This window comes from Carex rostrata, chromosome 8 (assembly GCF_964058835.1).
Source record: "Carex rostrata chromosome 8, lpCarRost1.2, whole genome shotgun sequence".
Taxonomy (NCBI): domain Eukaryota; kingdom Viridiplantae; phylum Streptophyta; class Magnoliopsida; order Poales; family Cyperaceae; genus Carex; species Carex rostrata.
The window spans coordinates 9,269,867-9,291,490 of record NC_135925.1 but is presented as its reverse complement, the minus strand read 5'-3'; the positions used below and the strand labels follow the sequence as shown (position 1 = coordinate 9,291,490).

Below are 21,624 nucleotides of genomic sequence, written 5' to 3'. Positions count from 1 at the left end.
GATGAACTAGCTACTTCAAATGAAAGATTTACCTTCGCAAATTAAATTGCGAAGTTGAAGCTATAAATTTACAGAACCTATCAAGGGCTCTCAAGTAATGAGATTGCGTTTAAATAAGTTTCAAGTATAGATCAGGCTAACTTATTAAGACCTAATCATATATAATCGACCTATAAATTAATTATACAAAACATCATTAAAAAAGTAGTAAATTACACGTGATAATCTAATAACCAAGATCTAATAAGTTCGAAACAACTATGAGATAATTTGCTCTTGATATGAGTTGTCTCTGCCAGTGTCACCCCTCGTTTCTCTATGTTTAAAATGCATGGAAACAACATCTAGCTAACAGCCACTCCTATCTCTATTAATCCAACGGGATCTCGGTTTTCATTCTCTAATTTTAGAAAATCACCTAAATTAGTTGCCCTTTTCAGTTGGAAGGCAATAATATTCAGGTTTTAATTTTCCTCTCCTCCAACATCTCATTATTCCTTTCCCGAGATTACATTCCGGGATAGGAATCCTCCATCCCCCCTCTCTCGTAGCGCCATCGCGCTCTCTCACAATACACAAGATAAACAATGAACTTCGGAATGAAGTTCATCTTAGCCATTATAATTAGCTTGAATTTTTTGCAGTGTATTGTCTTAGGGCAGACAACAACATCAACCTTCACTCCACGTGATAATTTCCTCATAAGTTGTGGTGCAACCGTGGCTCCGAATCAAACAGACGGTCGTGTTTTTAAGACAGACTCACAATCCAACTATCTATTGTCAGCAAAAGATGCCATCCGGGCCTCCCTTCCATCCTCCCTAAATGTTCCTTCACCTTTGTACCTCTCTGCCCGTATTTTCCGTGAAGAAGCCACATACAGATTTCCTTTGAACCAAGCAGGTTGGCACTGGATCCGACTACACTTCTTCCCCCTTGAGAATCCTGACTTTGATCTCACACATGCTTCATTTACCGTAGCTACTGACGAAATTGTCCTTCTCCATAGTTTCACTATTGATAATTCCTCTAAGTGGGTGTTCAAGGAATTTCTTGTTAATGCTACCACCAACCGACTTTCCCTTCATTTTCAACCTTTAAGTAATTCAGCGGCCTTCATTAATGGCATTGAGGTGATATCTGCTCCTAACATCCTCATCTCTGATGTTGCCTCCACACTTGTCCCGGTAGGCCCGATCAATGGGCTTTCACAATCAGCATATGAAACCATGTATCGCCTTAATGTAGGAGGGCCTATTATTACTTCTACAAATGATACCTTAGGACGACAATGGGATGAAGATGAATCTTATATGCACACCAAATCTGCTGCAGATAAAGCAAAAGTTAAACCCAGCATAATCAAGTATCCAGATGGAACCTCGCCTCTTATTGCACCAAACTGGGTCTACGCCACGGCTGCTAAGATGGCTGATGCAAGTGTCGGGAGTCCTAACTTCAACATAACATGGCAGCTTGAAGTGGATCCTTCATTTGATTACCTCGTAAGGTTACATTTCTGTGATATAATTAGCAAAAGTCTTAATGACCTATACTTTAATGTATATATTAATGGAATGATGGCCATATCGGGACTTGATCTCTCAACAATCACCGGTGGGCTTGACATGGCCTACTACAAAGACTTTGTTCTAAATAGCACAGTAGCATCAGGCCAGATCACAGTTCAAATCAGTCCCATGAATGAGGATACTGGCACACCCAATGCACTGCTAAATGGTTTAGAGGTTTTCAAGATGAACAGCTCGGTAGGGAGTTTGGATGGTGAGTTTGGGGTTGATGGAAGGAAGGCAGAAGGACAAACAGGTCATGTTGTTGCATATGCTGGAATTGGATTTGCTTGTGCTGCCCTTCTAGGCCTTGGTTCTGTTATGTATAAAAACCAGAAGAGGTCACCTGAATGGGAGAGGAGGAGCAGCTTTTCTTCATGGTTGCTTCCCATCAACATGAGTCATTCTACAATCACAAATAGCAAAGGATCTGGTTTTAGTTCACGGAGTGGTCACACCTTCTCATCAACACTTGGATGTGGGAGATTCTTCTCATTTGCAGAAATACAAACCGCTACTAAGAATTTTGACGAAAATGCTATCGTTGGAGTTGGTGGTTTTGGTAATGTATACCTAGGTGAGATTGACGATGGAACAAAAGTGGCTGTCAAGAGAGGAAATCCACAATCAGAGCAAGGTATCAACGAGTTCCAAACTGAGATTCAAATTCTATCGAAGCTTCGTCATCGCCATTTGGTGTCATTAATTGGTTATTGTGATGAGAACTCCGAAATGATTTTGGTGTATGAATACATGGCTAATGGGCCATTTAGAGACCATATCTATGGAAAGGACCTGACCACTCCGCTCACATGGGCTCAACGGCTCGAGATTTGCATTGGTGCAGCACGTGGGCTTCATTACCTCCATACCGGCACAGCACAAGGTATCATCCACCGTGATGTAAAAACCACCAACATTCTTCTTGACGAGAACTTGGTCGCCAAAGTATCTGATTTTGGCCTTTCGAAAGATTCACCAGGCATGAACCAAGCTGTTAGCACTGCAGTGAAAGGAAGCTTTGGATACCTTGATCCGGAGTATTTTCGATGCCAACAACTAACAGACAAGTCAGACGTGTACTCATTTGGAGTGGTGTTACTTGAGACGTTATGTGCAAGACAGCCCCTAAACCCAGGACTTCCAAGAGAACAAGTAAGCCTCGCTGATTGGGCTATGCAATGCAAGAGAAAGGAAAAGCTTGATAGCATCATAGACCCAACCTTGGTCGGAACCATTAACAAGGATTCTTTCGAAAAGTTTATAGAGGCCACAGAGAAGTGCTTGGCAGAACACGGCGTCGATAGGCCTTCTATGGGAGACGTGCTATGGAATCTCGAGTATGCCCTCCAACTACAACACGCCGATCCTCCATCAGCGACTCCTAGTGAAACACAAGAAGCCACAATCTAGGTTACTAATCCTCATTAATTGATGTCCTTATTTTTGTTAATTTGATGGAAGGAGGTTTATTTTTCAGACTTTACGATAATTTCTGGTCTGTTTTTGGCTATTACAAAGTTATTTTCTTGATGTGTATCAACCTATTTGTATGCCTATCCATGTATTTATCTATTTTGATTTTTTATTTATTTATCTATGTATATAGGATTTAGATGATTTGCAAGATTTGCTAAACAATTGTATGAAAGTATTTGCTATATTTACTCTTTTTGGCATTTAGTTTCAAATTATGAAATTCTTTAATTGGTTAGATATCCATAATGTAATGTGCTTTATCTATTTGGTAGACTTTCATGCATGAATATGTGGACGTATAATGTTTTCCTTAAATGCATGGCAAAAGATATATTAGCAGGGTGGATGGGTACGGTGGACTGAAAATTAAGATGAACTTCAAATATTTTCCTATCTATTTGATCAGTGACTTGAGTTTACCAACTTCCTTTTAATTTCAAAAGCTACATAGGACTCTTACGCCAAACTTCTTGAGATCAGATTCAAATCAAAACATTGGAGTACAAGAAATGGTTGGCAAATTATTAAATTATTATTTTTTACAATTTTTTTTGTTATATATTTATGAGTGGAAACAAAGTAGGGAATTTAAATTCGTAAGCTCTTTGGGTATTTCTAATTTGTAATATACTTTTTTTTTTAAATGAGTGATGCGGCTTTTTTCAATGCAAGTTGCATTTAATGCCACGTATTGTTAGTTATAAGTAACTTCCATGTTATCCCATGAATAATGTTAGAAAATTGCCACCTGTAAATTATTAGGTATTGTTTGTTATTTTCTCTTATAACGTGCCAACAATTTGCAATAAACTCATGGTAGGATTGTGTAATTTATTAAATGTCAGGAATGAGTAGAGATTGTAGCCCAGGTACAAATCAATCGCTCACTAACTACGAATAAGAGTAAATTATAATTTTTAGGGAGAATTTAAAATTACATATTTACCATCCAAAATTTTGTAATTACATATTTACCATCTAAAAATCAAATAACTCACATATTTATCCAATATAATTTTAGTATGAGGAGGAATCGGATGACACCGTTTTTTGGTGACATCGGATGACAATGTCCATTTTTGAAGTTTCAAAGTCCAAATAGTCGATCCAAACCATTCAATATGATGGATATATTAAAATATACTTGCAGATCAAATTTTATATTTTTTTGAATTTTTTTACTATTTATTAAGTATTTAACAAAATCGCTATATTCGGACCGTTGAATTTTTGTACCCATCTGAATAAACCCAAAAAATTTCAGAAAAATGTAAAATTTGATCTGCAAGCACATTTTAACATATCCATCAAGTTGAACGGTTTGGATCGACTGTTTGGACTTTGAAAATGGACGGTGTCATCCAATGTCACCAAAAAACGGTGTCATCCGATCCCTCCTCTTTTAGTATATATCAAATATACCCAAAACTTAGATTAATTGTGTTTAATTTTCTTAAAATTATAATTAATCAAGGATTAACTTAGCATTCTCTCTTTCATTCCTTAGAACTGTTCTCCTTTATACCTAATATAAAACATTATAAACAGATATTCCAAACTCACAGATTCTTAAACTCAGTTACTACTTTGATAATGGGTTGCGATATCAGGGTCAATTTCAGTATGAGTTATTTTGTTGGAAAAGTTGGAACAATTACCTTATTTTTAGACAATCAAGTTGGAGTTGGAATCCTTAAATCCGAGTCTGTTGCCCCTTCTCTCTGAGTTTAAGCGAAAGAGACAAGATGAGGAGAGAGTTTAAGTCAAAATGAGAAGTTATGTCAAAAAAGATGGAAGGGAAATTTGTGCGTAAAAGAGAAAGGAGCAGAGAAGGAGAAGCGACTAAATAACTTGTTAATTATATTTTATATAATTCTAAACTTAATTAATCTCATTTTTTTATTAATTGGATAAATATGCGAGTTATTAGATTTTTAGATGGTAAATATGTAATTATAGAAATTTGGATGGTAAATACGTAATTTCACAGTTTTTGAGTGGTATATGAAATTATCCCTAATTTTTAACTTAACTAGTAGCCACCTTTGCTAAGTTTTGTGAATTTTGTATTTTATATATAAATGTCAGGAATTCTGGATTTACGTAAGTTATTAAGCAAACGAAATTGTTCCTTTATAAGCTGCAGTAGCTTGGAATTAGCTAGTAATTTGTTAGAGGGGCATAATTTTTTTTATTATTAAGAGCATCTCCATTCATGCAATTGAGATGCAATTGCAAATAGAAAATAACTGTCAAATGAAATTAACTTCAAATATAATTTCAAATGCTATACATCAATGCAATTGCATTTCAATTGCATTTATGCCACGTCAGAAAAATTAAACGCAATTTTTTAGCCGTTAACTGATTTATAAATTCAAAATACGAAACCCAGATTGCTCTCTGTTCTCTCTGTCGATACCCTCTCTCTCTCTCTCGCTCTCTGTTCTTTCTCTCTACGACACCCTCTATCTCTCTCTCTCTCTCTCTGAACTCTCTACGACACCCTCTCCCTCTCTCTCTCTCTCTCCCCTCCCTCTCTCTCTCTCTTGTCATCTCCATGAAACAGAAATCAGAAGAGAAGGAAGAAAGAGAGAGAAAGGAAGTTGGCGGCTATGGTTTTATTCATCTCTAGTTTCATCGTTTGGATGTGAGTGCAAACCTCCATTTGACAAGAGAATGGATGTGTCCAGTTCTTGCTTATCAGAAACAAGAAAAAAAAGGAAATAACATTTCTCCCTCTCTCGCTCCTTTCCTCTCCATGAAAATGAAAAAATAATGCGCACAACTAAAACAGATAATAGCAACAACAGAATTCGAATTACCTTGCTTTCAATTCCATTCATATTTAAGATCAACGACCCTATTTGGAGCTTATTACAAAGTTTATTACAAAGTTTTGGATAGGTGCAGCACATTAATACTACAACAAATAAAGAAATAAAGAATAACAAAAAAATTTAGATAAATTTGGCCAAGTAGATGATTTCCATTGTCTTCACTGAAGTTTTGGTAGCTGTGTGCATGATGTGCTGAAGGTCTTCTATTTCACTGGACCGATCTCAGGCAGCTCTGTAGTTTGTACAACAAAATAAATCATCAAAATTTACAGAACTAATGTCTCAAACAAGTTCAAATATAAATAGATGCAAATTTATCCATATACTAATTACCAGCTTATTAAAATTGAAGGGTTCATGTACTCTAATTTTGGGTGGAATCAGGTCTTAGCTGAATATATGGATAAAAGATAAAGCATTTAACAATGCAGTTAACATGTCAGCTATCAAGCCCTTGGTCTGTCGCATTTAATGGGTAATTCTAAGTGTTAACATGAAGAAGATGCTGTGTAACAGATTGAAATTGGTATCCTTATACTGATTACAGACTTCTAAAAATAGAAAAAAAAAAAAAAAGTTATCAAATAATAGTGACCTGGAGGAGCAGGGTCAATTTGCTGTCACGAAACGGCACATGCGAGTCGCCATTGGCAATGGATTCCACCACTCTCTTCAATGCTATGTTTCCTTGGTGTATTTTTGCGGTCTGTTACATAATTGACAAGAGAAATAAGTTAGCATAATCATTTAATTACAGCCTTTGGTGGTTGCCTGCTGAAACCTTGTGCCTTGAACAACAAGTGTACTTTTTAATGTCAAATTTCTAATTTCTTTAGCAGTGAAGCATACAACATGTACTAAGTTGAAGTTTACCTAATCATCATGGACTTGAAAACCAGGTGTACCGCAACCACCAAATAAGTTTATTTTAGTGTAGCATTACAGAAAATAACTAAAAATAGCGTACCAGGTTACATTCAGGTCCTTCTCATAAAAGCCCCAACTGTTCATTTCAAGCCAGCAGCAGCAGCACATGACGTAGAAGAACCAGCACCACTCACTGCACTAGAAGAAACATTAATAGGCGAATCAACCCTATCAACGTCTGCTTCATGCGCCACATCAGTTTGATTACCATAATGTGCACTACCAGCAGTTGCAGTATCAGGAGCTGCAGTCTTATTAAAATTGTGGGGAGTTCTCTCTAGTTTCAAGGCGCTCGATCATGCGCGAGACAGCAGCAATCCCTGCGTTGACCTCATTTCTGACACCAGGTAAAGAAATTGATATCATGTGAAATTGGGACCACAAAGGGATTGAAAATTATTTTTAAGAAAACACTGAGTCAGGTAAAGAAATTGATATCATGTGACCACAAGACTTTTCTTGGAACAAAGCTGGTGGTGGCTTTTCTGTTACCAAGCTTGAAAATATGTATTTTACTGGGGCTAAACTGGAAGATTCTGTTAATCTAGGGAAGAGGTTTGAGTTAGTGTTGAACAGTGGTAGATTGTGGGGTAATGGACAGGTGGCGCATGGAGGAGCCATTGAGGCAATTATTAAGGGCCGAGATTATCCTGTCAGAGATGAAAAATTTTCTTTTGGTGCTACAGTTCTTTCATTTGAGGATGAATTGGTTATGGGTGGTAGTTTACAGGCTGATTTCAGAGTTGGTTGGGGGTCAAAAATGTTTTTTGGTGTCAATTTGAACAATAGAATGTTAGGGCAGGTTTCTGTTAGAACCAGTACTTCAGATCATACAGAGATTGCATTTATAGCGGCTGTGACCTTGATTCGTGCATTGTTCAGGACAAAACCATCTGACAACGTGGAATAATGGCAAAAAAAATTTTGGTTGGTAGCATGCTCATTTGTTTAATTCGCTACCTCAATTTTGTAGATTCTGTTCAATCAAAGTAATTCTGTCGGCCGGCTCAATTTTGTAGATTTTGTTCAATTAAAGTATTTCTGTCCGCAAGCATTATTTATCTTGCCTGTGGAGTCAATAGTTAAAGGATAATTTGTAATCCACAATTAGACTGGTTCAATCAGCATCATTGACGAACACAAATTACCACAAGATTTGTTCCAAGTATAAATCAGATTACCTCTTAAACATGGAAGCAAACCAGCCCTTCTTCTGAGGCCTTAATGGAATTTGGATCTGTCAGCATCCAGCAGGTACACAGGCTTGATCCGTCATCAGAGCAGCGGAGAACCTTGGCGGAGGCTGAAATGGGGAAGGAGCTAGGAGAGCAGCGAAGGTGGGAAGAATGGCGGAGGTAGAGAGAGGTCATCAGAACAGCGGAAGCTTGGCGGAGAAGAGAGTTCATCAGAGCAGTGGAGGCTTGGCGGAGAAGCTTGGAGGAGGCTGAAATGGGGAAGAACGGCGGTGAAAAGAGAGATTGGCGGAGGCTGAAATGGGGACAGGTAGGGGAAGAGCAAAGAGATCAGTACCGTTGAGTGCGCGCGACCTCAAATTTTCGGCGACGAACAGGAATTTTCAGCGCTTTGCAAGCGATTTGCAAGCTTGCAAATCCTGCAAGCTTTCATTTCTGAAATTCACTCTACATTCATGCCCTTGCGAAAATGAAATGACACGTTGGATTTGCAATTGACTTTGCAAGGCGTTGGAGATGCTCTAAGTAACAGTAGTTTCTATGTCTGGTCGGTCGGGTCAGATTTTGTGTCATTCGATTCATGTTGTTTCAAATTTTGAATCAGGTCAGATTCAGATCAATTTATTTTTTAAGACAAAAAATCGGATCTAATTAATCGAATTTGAATCAGAACGAGTTCATCGGATCGGATCAAATTTTATAGAATAGGACTGAAAGTGTGACCTTGCTTTTGACGGATGGCCCGTGTGTTAACTTTACCGCACATTGATCATTTAGAAGGCAAAACAAGGTACTATAAGTCTATTGTATATCACTAAGGCTTCACATTTCATACTATTAGAATGAGCAGAATCATTGAGTGCAAATTTCTGAACTGCTCCTAGAAGTTTACTTGTGCGTTTGATCAGCGGTCCGAAACTCACATTCATCTGTCAACTTTACACAATTACACCCATGAAGTACTCTAACAAGATACGACTCATATATCACTATCTGAAATTTTTAAATATACCATAACCTCAAAAAAATAAACCAAACCACTATATTTTTTGAAAATTTCAAATGTTGATACGGCCACATCCCCTAGATGCAGCAACTTTTCTGTGGACCACATCTAAGGGATGTGGCCACCTTTTTTTTTCGTGCGGCAGTTCAATCTGAACAAAAAAAAAAGAGGGTGACCGCATCTCGTAGTTGTTTGATTTATCTTTTTTAGAGGTATGGTATGTTTAAAAATTTCAGTATCACTATCCTATACGATAATATCGAATTGTTATTTTGTATTATAGCTAGCTAGCTTGTCTATCTTGACCTTCTAATTTTATACTAGGAAAACTTATGTTTTCTTTGATTTCAACAAGTTATTAATAGCCTCCAAATGCAAGATAATAATAGACTTTTTTTTCACGAGAATAATTTTAATTCTAAGTAATTTTCTTATATAAAAGATAGTCAACTACCTCGGAAATAATTTTTTTTCCCAAGTTAGTTTTTTAAGAATATATATATATAGAGAGATGGGCTACGGTGAGTTGCGAAATAAAGCGACTATTTTACTTCATGCTTATATTTTGTGATTTTAAAGTTTAAAACGCCGATCCGAACCGCTCAACATGATCTCCATATTGAAATGTGCTTGGAGACCAAATTTTATATTTTTTGGAATTTTGTTTTCTATTTATTAAGCCACTTTTAAAATCGCCGATCCGGTGGTCCAGAAATTTTTACTGTTTTTACTGTTCACCTGGATTTTCAGATTTTCAAAGTGGCTTAATAAATATTAAAAAAAATTTCAAAAGATGTAAAATTTAGTTTCCAAGCACATTTCAATATGGAGATCACATCTAACGACTTGGATCGACGTTTTGAACTTTGAAAATGAAGATATTGCGTGAAGTAGAAACGCGTTTTACTTCACAACTCACCGTAGCCCATCTCTCTCTCTCTATCTCACTATATATATATATAGAGAGAGAGACTAATATGCATTCGGTGACATATGGGCCGATATGTATACGGTCCAAATTAGAAATTTCAAAATTCAAAAAGTCAACCTGAACCGTTCATCTTGTTCTCCATATTAATATGTGCTTGGAGACCAAATTTTACATTTTTCTGAATTTTTTTACTATTTATTAAGTCACTTTGAAAATTGTTTATCCAACGGTGGCTTACAAAATAGTAAAATCAACAGCCACCGTTGGATCAACAATTTTCAAAGTGGCTTAATAAATAGTAAACAAATTCAGAAAAATGTAAAATTTGGTCTCCAAGCACATATTAATCAGCAGCCACCATCCGATCAGAAACGAATGAACCAGATTAAAAGCTCCGCACAGCTTCGCACGGAACGACTCCGCAGAGGATACGCTTCCGAAACAAGGGAATAGTATCCTCTGTGGAGTTGTTATGTACAGAGCTTTTAATCTTGTCCGTTCATTTCGGATCGGATGGAACAGATCAGATCTTGCCCGAATTGAAAAAAAAAACAATTTCTCAAAATTTGCGAAGCTTTTAATTGGGTCCGTCTGATCCGAAACGAACGGACCAGATTAAAAGCTCCGCACGGAACGACTCCGCAGAGGATACACTTCCGAAAAAAGGGAATAGTATCCTATGCGGAGTTGTTCTGTGCGGAGATTTTAATCTGGTCCGTTCGTTTCGGATCGGACGGAACAAATCAGATCTTGCCCGAATTGGAAAAAAAAATTCTCAAAATTTGCAGAGCTTTTAATCGGGTCCGATTTGAAACGAACGGACCAGATTAAAAGTTCCGCACAGCTTCGCATGGAACGACTCTGCAAAGGATACACTTCCAAAACAAGGGAATAGTATCATTTGCGGAGTTATTCCGTGCGGAGCTTTTAATCTGATCCGTTTGTTTCGGATCGGACAGAATAGATCAGATCTTGTCCGAATTGAAAAAAAAAAAAAAACCTAGCGGGTACTGATGAGAATGGGGGTACACTGGGAGGAGAAATTAGATTAACGAAGGGTTTTTAGAAGCGTTTCTTTTCGTCTCCGTTAAATTCATCTGATCCAGCGCTTCATCATGTGTGCGAAAGTTAAAGCCCATCCAATGGTAGAAAATACAGTAGCATATATGAAACTTAGCTACCGTAGCATGCTAGCCAATTCATATATATATATATATAGTAAGGCTTGGACTCGAATATTGAGCCGTAGCACCGTAGGCTTCTATACTATCCATAGCACCCAAGCCTTACTCTCTATATATATATATGAGAACTTTTAGACAAACCTGTGATGCCAATTAATCGTTAATTAATGTTCGTTATATAATTTATCGTTAATTAATGTAATTAATTATATCTCCAATATTTGTTTTATGCTCAGGAGCCATAATTACGTCATGCGATTGTCGCCATATTTAACTCTTTGAAATCAAGATTGTTTTTGTAATTGAAAACATGAACATTTGCTAAAAATTGTTATCCTGTCAGCGTTAATACTGAGATTGGCAAACGGAACACCTCTCCTCTGGAAGCACCAATGTTGACTAATTCTTTCTTTCTCTATTTTTAGAAAATTAGCTAAACTAACGAAATTTCTGTTCCAAGGCAATGGCTCACAAAATAACTTTTGTCGTGTCCCTAACCTCTCTGTTATTCCTTTCCCGAAACACATTCTGTGATCGGAAAGGTAGCACGAGAGGAAACCACCAGCTTCCAATCTTTTCATCCTCTCACATTACTCCCATGTAATTCAGGATGAACCTTGTGACAATGAAGTTTGTCCTAGCCATTACCATCTTCTTCACTTCTTGGCTGTCAATTGCCTTGGGGGAGACTAATAAAGCATCATCGACTTTCACCCCTCGTGATAACTTTCTCATAAATTGCGGTTCGACTGTCACGCCAAATACGACAGATGGTCGTGTTTTCAAGACAGACTCGCAATCTAACTCCCTATTGTCAGCAAAAGATGCTATACGTATCTCCGTCCCGTCATCAACAGACGTTCCTTCCCCATTGTACCTCTCGGCTCGCATCTTCCGTGATCAGGCCACATACAAATTTCCCCTATCTGCCCCTGGCTGGCACTGGATCAGACTTCATTTCTTCCCTCTAAACAATACTGAATTTGAACTGACATCTGCTTCATTCACTGTAACCACAGATTCATACGTACTTCTCCATAGCTTCAGCGTCAACAACTCTACGGTGGTACTGAAGGAGTTCCTCGTCAATGCTACCGCCAGCCAGATTTCTCTTCACTTTCTTCCTCTCCGTGACTCTGCCGCCTTCATAAATGCTATTGAGGTTGTCTCTGCCCCTGACATTCTTCTCTCTGACATTGCCTCCACTCTTGTCCCAGTAGGACAGATCAATGGTCTTTCACTATCGGCCTTCCAAACAGTGTATCGCCTCAATGTGGGAGGGCCTATTATCACCTCCGCAAATGACACACTTGGGCGCAGTTGGGATAAAGATGACTCATTTATCCAATCCAAATCTGCTGCGGCCAAAGCAGCTGTGGCTCCGAGCACAATTAACTACCCCGAAGGGACCTCACCTCTTATTGCCCCCAATTGGGTTTATGCCACGGCCGTCAAGATGGCCGATGCTCAAGTTGGGAGCCCCAACTTCAACATCACATGGCAGCTTAATGTAGAGTCTTCATTTGGATACCTCGTTAGGTTGCATTTTGCTGACATCATCAGCAAAACACTCAACGATCTCTACTTCAATGTTTACATAAATGAGAAGATGGCTATATCAGGGCTAGACCTATCAACCATCACTAGTGACCTTTCTTCAGCCTACTACAAAGACTTTGTCCTAAATTCCTCCTCAGTGACAGATCAGATCAAAGTTCAAGTTGGCCCTCTCAATGAGGATAATGGTATGCCGGGGGCCTTGCTCAATGGACTGGAGGTTCTCAAGATGAACAATTCTGTTGGAAGCTTAGATGGCGAGTTTGGGGTTGATGGAAAGAAAGCAAGTACTGGCATTAAAGGTCGGGTTGTTGCAGTTGCTGGAATTGGTTTTGCATGTGTGGCCTTTGTAGGTGTAGGTGCAATGATGTATAATCTTCAGAAGAAGAAACCAGAATGGGAGAGGAGGAGCAGTTTCTCTTCGTGGCTCCTGCCTATCCATGCTGGCCACTCTACCATCATGAATAATAGCAAAGGATCCGGCTTTGGTTCTCATAAGAGTGGATACACCTTCTCATCGACTTCACTTGGTCGGTGCTTCTCTTTTGCTGAGATACAAACAGCCACAAAGAACTTTGATCAAAATGCAATCATTGGAGTAGGTGGCTTTGGAAATGTGTATCTTGGTGAGCTAGATGATGGAACAAAAGTTGCAGTTAAACGAGGAAATCCTCAGTCTGATCAGGGAATCAATGAGTTCCAAACGGAGATCCAAATTCTTTCCAAGCTCCGTCACCGCCATTTGGTGTCTTTAATTGGCTATTGTGATGAAAATGCCGAGATGATATTGGTTTATGAATACATGGCGAATGGTGTTTTCAGAGATCATATATACGGTAAGGACATGCCACAGCCCCTCTCATGGAAGCAAAGATTGGAGGTTTGCATTGGTGCAGCACGGGGTCTTCACTATCTCCATACGGGCACAGCACAAGGCATTATCCACCGAGATGTCAAGACCACTAATATCCTCTTGGATGACAATTTCGTTGCCAAAGTTTCTGACTTTGGACTGTCAAAGGATGCACCAGGGATGAACCAAACTCATGTCAGTACTGCTGTGAAAGGTAGTTTTGGATATCTTGATCCTGAGTACTTCAGATGCCAACAGCTGACTGACAAGTCTGATGTGTATTCCTTTGGAGTGGTGTTATTGGAGGCACTATGCGCAAGGCCGCCTATCAATCCAGCACTACCAAGAGAGCAGGTTAGCCTTGCTGAGTGGGCTCTGCAGTCAAAAAGGAAGGGTTTGCTTGAGAAAATCATAGACCCATTGTTGGTAGGGACTATCAACAAGGACAGTCTTAACAAATTTGTCGAGTCAACTGAAAAGTGTCTGTCAGAGATCGGTACAAACAGGCCGTCCATGGGAGACGTATTGTGGAACCTCGAGTATGCTCTCCAGTTACAAGAGGCAAACCCTCCAGCAGTAGAAGAAGAAACTCAGACAAACTCCCCAGCAACAGCAACAGCTCAGGCAAACACTCCAGCACCAGCACCAGCAACTCAACAAACAGCTCGTGAAGCTACTCTTGCTAAAATTGGAGATGATGCCAAAGCAACTGAAGCTGAAGTGAAGGAAGCAGATAAGTCTGATCCATTGATTGATTTTAACTCTACAACTTCGCCCCCAGACAGTTCCAGCAGTGGTATTGGTAATGACTTGTTTGTGAACCCCTCAGGGTTGAATGGTCGGTAAATGCGTGTTTCCATTCATCACTTTACTATCAGTCCATATATGCCCATGTGTTTTAATTTCAGCTTGACTTGATTAATTGTTGTGTACCATTGAGAATTTTAATGATCCGGAAAGTGATGTGTAATATTATATATGAAACATCACTTGCGTTTCTTTTGTTTCCTCTCTTCTTTTTGTTCACACCAAGTCTGATGATTGATATGATATAGTTGTTCTTAGTTTTTGTTCTAATGAAATGTTTCGTTAAGTCTATGTGCATGTTCGCCAAGTAATTTGACAACGTTATTATCTAATGTTTTCTGAGTTCCGTGAATCTGTTACATGGTATCATTTATGCTTTTGGCCAGTGGCCACTCCAACATGGGTTATTAGTTATTACCAAGCTACCGCCATAAGCAAATTGTCCTTGTTTATCATTTACGATGTTACGCTTACACTTTATTTAATACAATTACATGCACTCCTTTGTCCTTGAGACTCGTTTATTTTACCAGATAGGATGTACTAGGTTTTTTATTTATTTTTCATGTAACTACACCTAACAGCCACTGTCAGGATTTTAAAAAAGAGAGAGAGAGAGACTCGTTTATTGGATCAATTATGGATATTTTGTCCTTTAATTAGATAATTTACACGACATCACAAGAATAAAGCTCATTTCTTTATCCTTCAATATACCCACCAAAATAATGCCTTCTACTCAGTACTTCTAACAGAAAATTTAGGATCAAAGAAAGAACTAACCTGAATTTAGTCAATCTTAATACTACCAGATTCAGGAATTTCATGACCTCCATGCCATCCCATTGAACTTAAAACCAAGTACAGCATCACCTTGTCGACCAAAAGATTATCCAAGGCATATCCCCACCAGTAATACTCCCAATCAGCAGACCTTATTAAAATGACAAATGCAGCCAAATTACGTGGCATTCATCTACATCTCATTCAAACTTTAAGAAAAAAAAAAAACTTGATTTGTCCAAAGAAAGAATTTCCAATATAAGTTGCAATATACAAATCTCAAATGAGAAAAATAAGAACCCAAAGGCAACCAGAAAATGCATAGATCTTATTCTTCAAGAAGCCTCACTCTTATTCTTAATCCACAATAAAAAAATTGCTACAGAAAATAAGAACAAAATTGGCAGCTTCCTGCAATAATAAACCTTCCCAAATGGAGATGAGCAAACTTGATTATGTGAATATGCTACACTATCTGACAATCTAATTCTCAGGAGAAAGGGTAAAAGAAGAAGCAATTTGTGCCAAATGCTGGCTAGAAAGATTGATGATGAATGCTGTAGAAGAAATAGAATCAGAATTCAAATGGGTCTCATCGACCATTTTTTCTCTGGTAACTAGAAGGCCATGATAGGTTTCCTCAAGATCTCTTGCCTTTGATTCAGCAACTTCAGCCTCTCTAAGAATTAGCTCAGCTTCTTCGGCATCTCCAGCTTGAAGAGCAGCTTCACGCTCAGCTATGGCAGATGCCGCAACTAATTGTAGCCTCTTGTAACCTGCTATCGCTCCCTCCTTTTCCTTCACTAAAATCAACCCTTCACATTCCTGTACTCTTTCACCTGTCGCTTTAATATCATCCTCTAGTTTCTCCAGATCTGAAGCAGCTTTCTCCAGCTTGATCTGTAGCTGTTCCTTCTCAGCATTCAAGGCCTTAGCCTCGGCAGCTATCCTGCTAGCTTCTTTAAAATTTCTCGCTGCTGCTGCCCTTTTCTTTTCTGTCTCCAGCTCCGGGCCCCTCTTCTCTATGTAGCTAACTCTCTGCTTCAGCAATACTATTTCCTCTAGTATTGACCCTCTTTTTGAAGACAATTCCTGTTACCATTATGACAAAAAATTAATTGTCTATTACATAATTTGAAATTAAAAAAAAAACCCACAAATGCATACGGAAGAGAAGTACAAATGAGGAAAAAAATAATTCTAACCTGAAGTTTTTCTCTTGAATCGGCAACTTGCTGCCTTAGTGATTGTATTTCTTGAGAAACCTTCTCCTCCAACTCCACAAAATGAATTCGATCCTGTCTATGTTGCATGATGAGAGCCACCAAGTTCCTCCAGTTTTCAACTAGATCTCGACAAGTGCTTGCTTCTTTTGAAGCAGCACTAGCAAGCTCTTCTAGCTTTGATTTTTTCTCTTCTGAGACAAAAACAAAGTCATCGATTTCCTTCTTCTTTAGAGCCAGATTTTCACTTTCTGAATCCAGCTTTGATTGAGCTGCCTGCAGGTTATCAAGCCTTGTTTTGATGCTTGATTGGGTACTATGGAATTCAGATACCACATTTGAGATTCTTTTCTCAACTTCTTGGATTTGGGCATCATTTTGAGCAATCTCCAGCTCCTTCAACCGTACGAGTTCTAGTAAGTCAGCTAGCTCTTTGGCCAGAACATCCCCTTTGCTTGTGAGCATTTCCATCTCCTGTTTGTCATCTTCGACCAAGTGATCAATTGCACTTTCCATGCCTGACCGTGCTTCCAGAATCACCTGAGATTCCACGTCCATCTCCATTTTTTTTGTTTCTAGCAACTCCATTGATGTTTGCCATCCTTCCCACTCTTTAGAGGCTTTTTCCTCGGCATTCTTTTTTACTAAGTCAGCATAATCAGTTGCATCCTGAGAAAGGAGGAGACAAGAAATGTATTAGGGGACAGCCATAAATAAGTGAATAAATAAACAGAGGACAGGAGAAAGAGAGAAGCTAACATGGAACATGCTGCTATAAGATCTGTGACAGTGATCTTAATATACAATTATTCCTGATGCAACAGTACATATTTCTGTCAAATTTTTAGCCAATTAAAGGCAGTGGCCCACATGGTTCATACTAAAAATTCAAACTGGGCCACAGGAGTTGCACTAACTTGGGAATTTTCTACATCCAAATTTTATCTTATCCTTTCACATAAGTGATGTAATTTTCCATCAAAACACTTGGCTGAAATTTGGAATCCAAGGAGCAAAGAGTTTACCGCCTCTAACTGAACAATACAATAGATACATAATTAAGGGATAAATGTGAACTAATGTGAAGATTGAAGAGTCACTCTGTAATTTATTACAAACTTCTACAAAAAAATTAAGAAGTAACAATTCAAGCTATAAAACATTGCTCCAAGAACTTCTACTAAAACTTTGTTTGTTGCAATTCCTTCATGTCTGGGATGAGGGCTTTCAGTTCATGTACATTTTTTCAAAAGAGGTTGAAGCTTGTATTGTATAAGATCAAATATACTAAAATTAAAACAAAGTCTCAGAACATCTCCCACAAGCTTCAATTCTCATGAACCATCATTTTTACAAATGAAATAAAATATCAGATTATTAAGATCGTTTTAGTATATAACAAAGTCTCAGAACCAACAATCAAAAGGAGAAATGTTCCTGCCTTCCTGGAATGGAAATTCACCTTGTGATGATTAACAAAACTAAACAATAGTGAGAATTTTGGATTTTTGAAGTACAACTCTTACAAAATTGAACATCAGTTCAGCTATGAAATAGAACATTATAACCTTTCAAGGAATCAACACTAGTCCAGAGAAAAAGGAGGGTAATATTGACACTAAAAGAATTAAGAGGAAGGATCTCTTGACAATGATTATTTTGACAAACTTGACAATAAATTTTCAAATAAAATTGGAAATTAGAAAATAAATTTTGCAGAGAGAGAGAGGAACTGTTCTGCTGGTTTCATCAAGAACATTCAAACATCCCAATTTAAGCTTTTTTAACTATACAATTTCTTTTACTATTTATTTTCTATCTTTCCTTTCCATTTGAAGAAACACAGTATATAAATTAACTAGTAAGTGATTATTGTTATCACTAGAGAAAGATATAATTGTCCAAAAGAATTTAATTTTGGTGTGTAAAGTAATTTTTTCAGTGTCAATAGTGCCCTCAAAGAAAAAAGAAATCCACAATAGCAAGACCAAACAGAATGTTCATCCACGGGCCCATAGATGGCTAAAATGCAAAGTCACAACTTTGCAAGTTAAGTAAAAGGGACAACTCAAAACGTTCATCAACCTTATCCAGTTTAATAGCATTGATTCCCATCAGGATCAAATAATGGTACTGAGACTTCCGACCTTCACCGTTCCTCCATACTACTCATTCCGACATGAGCCCAAAATTTCTTAAGTGATTTGGCTTTCTTTGGCCGATTTAAATAGCATACCAAACCTCTTCTCTTCTGGTCTCAAAAAATATGGATATTTGTGATGACTTATAAGTACCTCAATGGAACTTATTAAAAGTTAGACCAGTACTTAAAATGATGGTACCTTAGCAAACAGTTGGAGAAGGGAACCAGCTTCCTCCTCGGCAGAAAGGTGCAAATCCAGCACATCCTGCATCTCAGACTCCACAGATTGATAGTCCAGCTCAGCAGATCTCAAATCAAGAAGAAGCTGGTTCTTCTCATTCTCCACAGAAGCAAGTGAATTACTGATCCTCTCAGCCCTCTCGAAGTCTTCGGCCTCACATGCCGCCTCCAACTCGCTCTCCAATTCCTTGTACTTGGCCAATGCCATTTTCAGCTCCTCCCCAACATTTCTTCTCCTTAACGCCAGCTCCTTCCTTTTAGCCATAATTGATACAGCTCTTTGAGTTGCCAATTCGGCTTTCTTCAAAATTTTAGCTCTGACTACAGCCAGCTTCTGCTCTATGGAATCACATCCCTCCTCATTCTCCACTGCTACCTTGTCGTTATCAGATTCACTCCGTGAGGTTGTTTCCACTAAAGATTCTTCCTCTTTATTACCCTGCTCTTGGTTGACGACTGCAGATGGTTCCTCGTGTTGCTCAATTTCCCTCTCTGATTGGCTAGTGTCACGTGATTGGACAGCTAGATTGGAACTCGAATCAGTAGAGGATATTTCCTCCGGCTCAGTAGGAGGAAGTGGAGGGGCGGTGACCTCTTCGGAAAATACTGCAGGGAGCGGAGCAGAAGAAGAGAAAGCGGTAGAGGAGGAGGGAAGATGCGGTTCATCGTCAATGGATACGGCATCACGGGCATAACCAACGCGTACAGCTCTCTTCTTCTTGCGAGACACCTGGCGCAAAGGAGATGGAGTCGGAGTAGTGGACGTGGCAGGAGTACCGGGTTCAGAGGGGGGCGGGCTGGGCGATAGGGTCAGGGAAGGGGTTGGCACTTGGAGGGTCAGATCCGAGAAGAGATCTTCATCAAGCGGCTCTGATTGAGAATTTGCAGCGTCGGAGGCTGGAGGAGGAGGAGGAGGAGGAGGAGGAGGAGGAGGAGGAGGAGAAGGAGAGGGGTCGACAGAGGGAGAGAAGAGGATCATGCCCTCGAACAAGGATCCTTCCCCTATTGATTCCGACGATTCCATCTGCCTCACCTACGCTTCCCTATTCTCCAAGTCTGAGATCGCCTTGCCAGGACTTCAGTTTTCTTCGACCCGAATTTCGCAGAGAATGACGGGAAGTGCAGAGCAGGGAATGTGGATCCGCGAGGATCATTCGGTCGTCACTCGTCAGAATGACGAAAGCCGAGACGAGATGGAAGAGGGAATCGTATCCTCTGCGGAGTATCTCTGCGGAGCTTTGCGGAGTTAATCTGGTCCGTTTGTTTTTAATCGAGCGGGCAGGAAGAGATTGGGCTGTCCAAAATTTTCAGAAAAGGGAATTCGGATTCAAGTAATTTAAATTTTGAGTTTGGTTGAGAGAGATTTAAATGTGTTTCGCACAAATATTATATAGATTATTAATTTCAAATCAGATTGATCTGAATTCTTATCGAAAAATTCAGATTCAAACTCAAAATTTAAATTAGGGATTCAATTACATCTTTTTTGGTGACACCGAATTACACTCTCGATTTTTAAAGCTTTCAAAGTTCAAATAGTCGATTCAAACCGTTCAACATAATAGATATATTAAAATGTGTTTGCAGATCAAATTTTACATTTTTTGAAATTTTTTTACTATTTATTAAGTATTTAACAAAATCTATATATTTAGATCATTGAATTTTTGTATCCATTTTAATAAATAGTAAAAATTCAAAAAAAATGTAAAATTTGATCTGCAAGCACATTTTAACATATTCATCATGTTGAATGGTTTGAATCGACTATTTGAACTTTAAAAATATAAAGTGTAATTTAGTGTCACTAAAATAAGGTGTAATTGGATCTCTTCTCAATAATAGGGTGTAATTGAATCTCTTCTCAATTTGAAGAGGTATCCAATTACAATTTTTTTTTTTCCATGTGCACAGTGTTTTAGTCATTCAAGGCCCGTAGATGGAACTGTACATTTTCTTTAAAAAAAAATCATTAATATGATAGGTTTTACGACATACTGATTACTGAGTCACTCAGCGTGTGCCATGATATCATATGCCGTGTTGTTGCAAAGTCACAGAACCACGCACACAGGACGTACTAATTTATAAATGGCACCCTACATATGGAGCTGTACATTTGTTTTTTCTTCTTTCCATCAACTGATCTGCGCAAGTGAACACCAATTGATCAGAAATGTTGAGTAAACCGAATCAAAGCTCTATTTTAGCGGCAACACAAGTCGGAAGTCTGAACAGTAAGCCTGATCAGTGAACCGGCTGTACAGCAGAGCCAATGACAGGCTAGCAAGGCTTTATTTTCGAGGAGTGTTATACTGAGGGCATTATTTGATATTTTGAGAGTTGAGAGAAATTTTTCTCTTCAAATGCCAATTTTGCCCTTGTACTCTCTCTTTCTTATCCATCACAATTAATTATATCATAATTAATATAAAAGTTAATAAAGGAAAAAATTTAACAAAGGATGTTACTCCTACCAAAAGAGAAAAATTGTAATTTTGGCAACAATTTTTTATCAATACCAAAGCTATCTATTTTCACATGAAAGGCTGAAACAAATTAGGCGTGCCACTGGAGCTCCTATCTGATGAACCCGACACTGATTGTTCGTCAGTTTCACTATCATTCTCCCCTTGGTCAAGTAACAATCATCTTTCTTGCCATTAAAAAATAAACCTCTACTACTATTGTTTGATTAGATATATATCAATTAGAATTATTAACTGCTTTCATCTATAATAAAAAAAAAAAACTGTTTTCGTCTGACTTAATACAAAACTACAATTTTTTTTCAAAAACAGAACCGAATTTTGTTAACAGGCTGTATGATACCCAATTAAATCAAATTAAAAAATGGTATAGACACCTGCTGAGCTCTAGAGTGGAA

The 21,624-nt window shown here is 38.3% G+C and overlaps 2 protein-coding genes and 1 pseudogene across 2 annotated transcripts; 2 read left to right on the top strand and 1 right to left on the bottom strand.

The window, feature by feature from the left end:
* Window positions 1–517: 517 nt before the first annotated feature.
* Window positions 518–3,091, top strand: LOC144558126 (putative receptor-like protein kinase At2g21480). Its single transcript, XM_078306862.1, has one exon. The coding sequence runs from the start codon at window positions 588–590 to the stop codon at window positions 2,982–2,984; it is 2,397 nt and encodes a 798-aa protein (XP_078162988.1). The 5' UTR covers window positions 518–587; the 3' UTR covers window positions 2,985–3,091.
* An 8,351-nt stretch (window positions 3,092–11,442) lies between these two features.
* Window positions 11,443–14,511, top strand: LOC144557852 (putative receptor-like protein kinase At2g21480 pseudogene; annotated as a pseudogene).
* A 777-nt stretch (window positions 14,512–15,288) lies between these two features.
* LOC144557853 (neurofilament light protein) lies at window positions 15,289–19,939 on the bottom strand. Its single transcript, XM_078306477.1, has 3 exons — window positions 18,697–19,939; window positions 16,337–17,023; window positions 15,289–16,223 (listed from the first exon to the last, which is right to left on the bottom strand). The coding sequence occupies exons 1-3, from the start codon at window positions 19,759–19,761 to the stop codon at window positions 15,615–15,617; spliced, it is 2,361 nt and encodes a 786-aa protein (XP_078162603.1). The 5' UTR covers window positions 19,762–19,939; the 3' UTR covers window positions 15,289–15,614.
* Window positions 19,940–21,624: the final 1,685 nt, after the last annotated feature.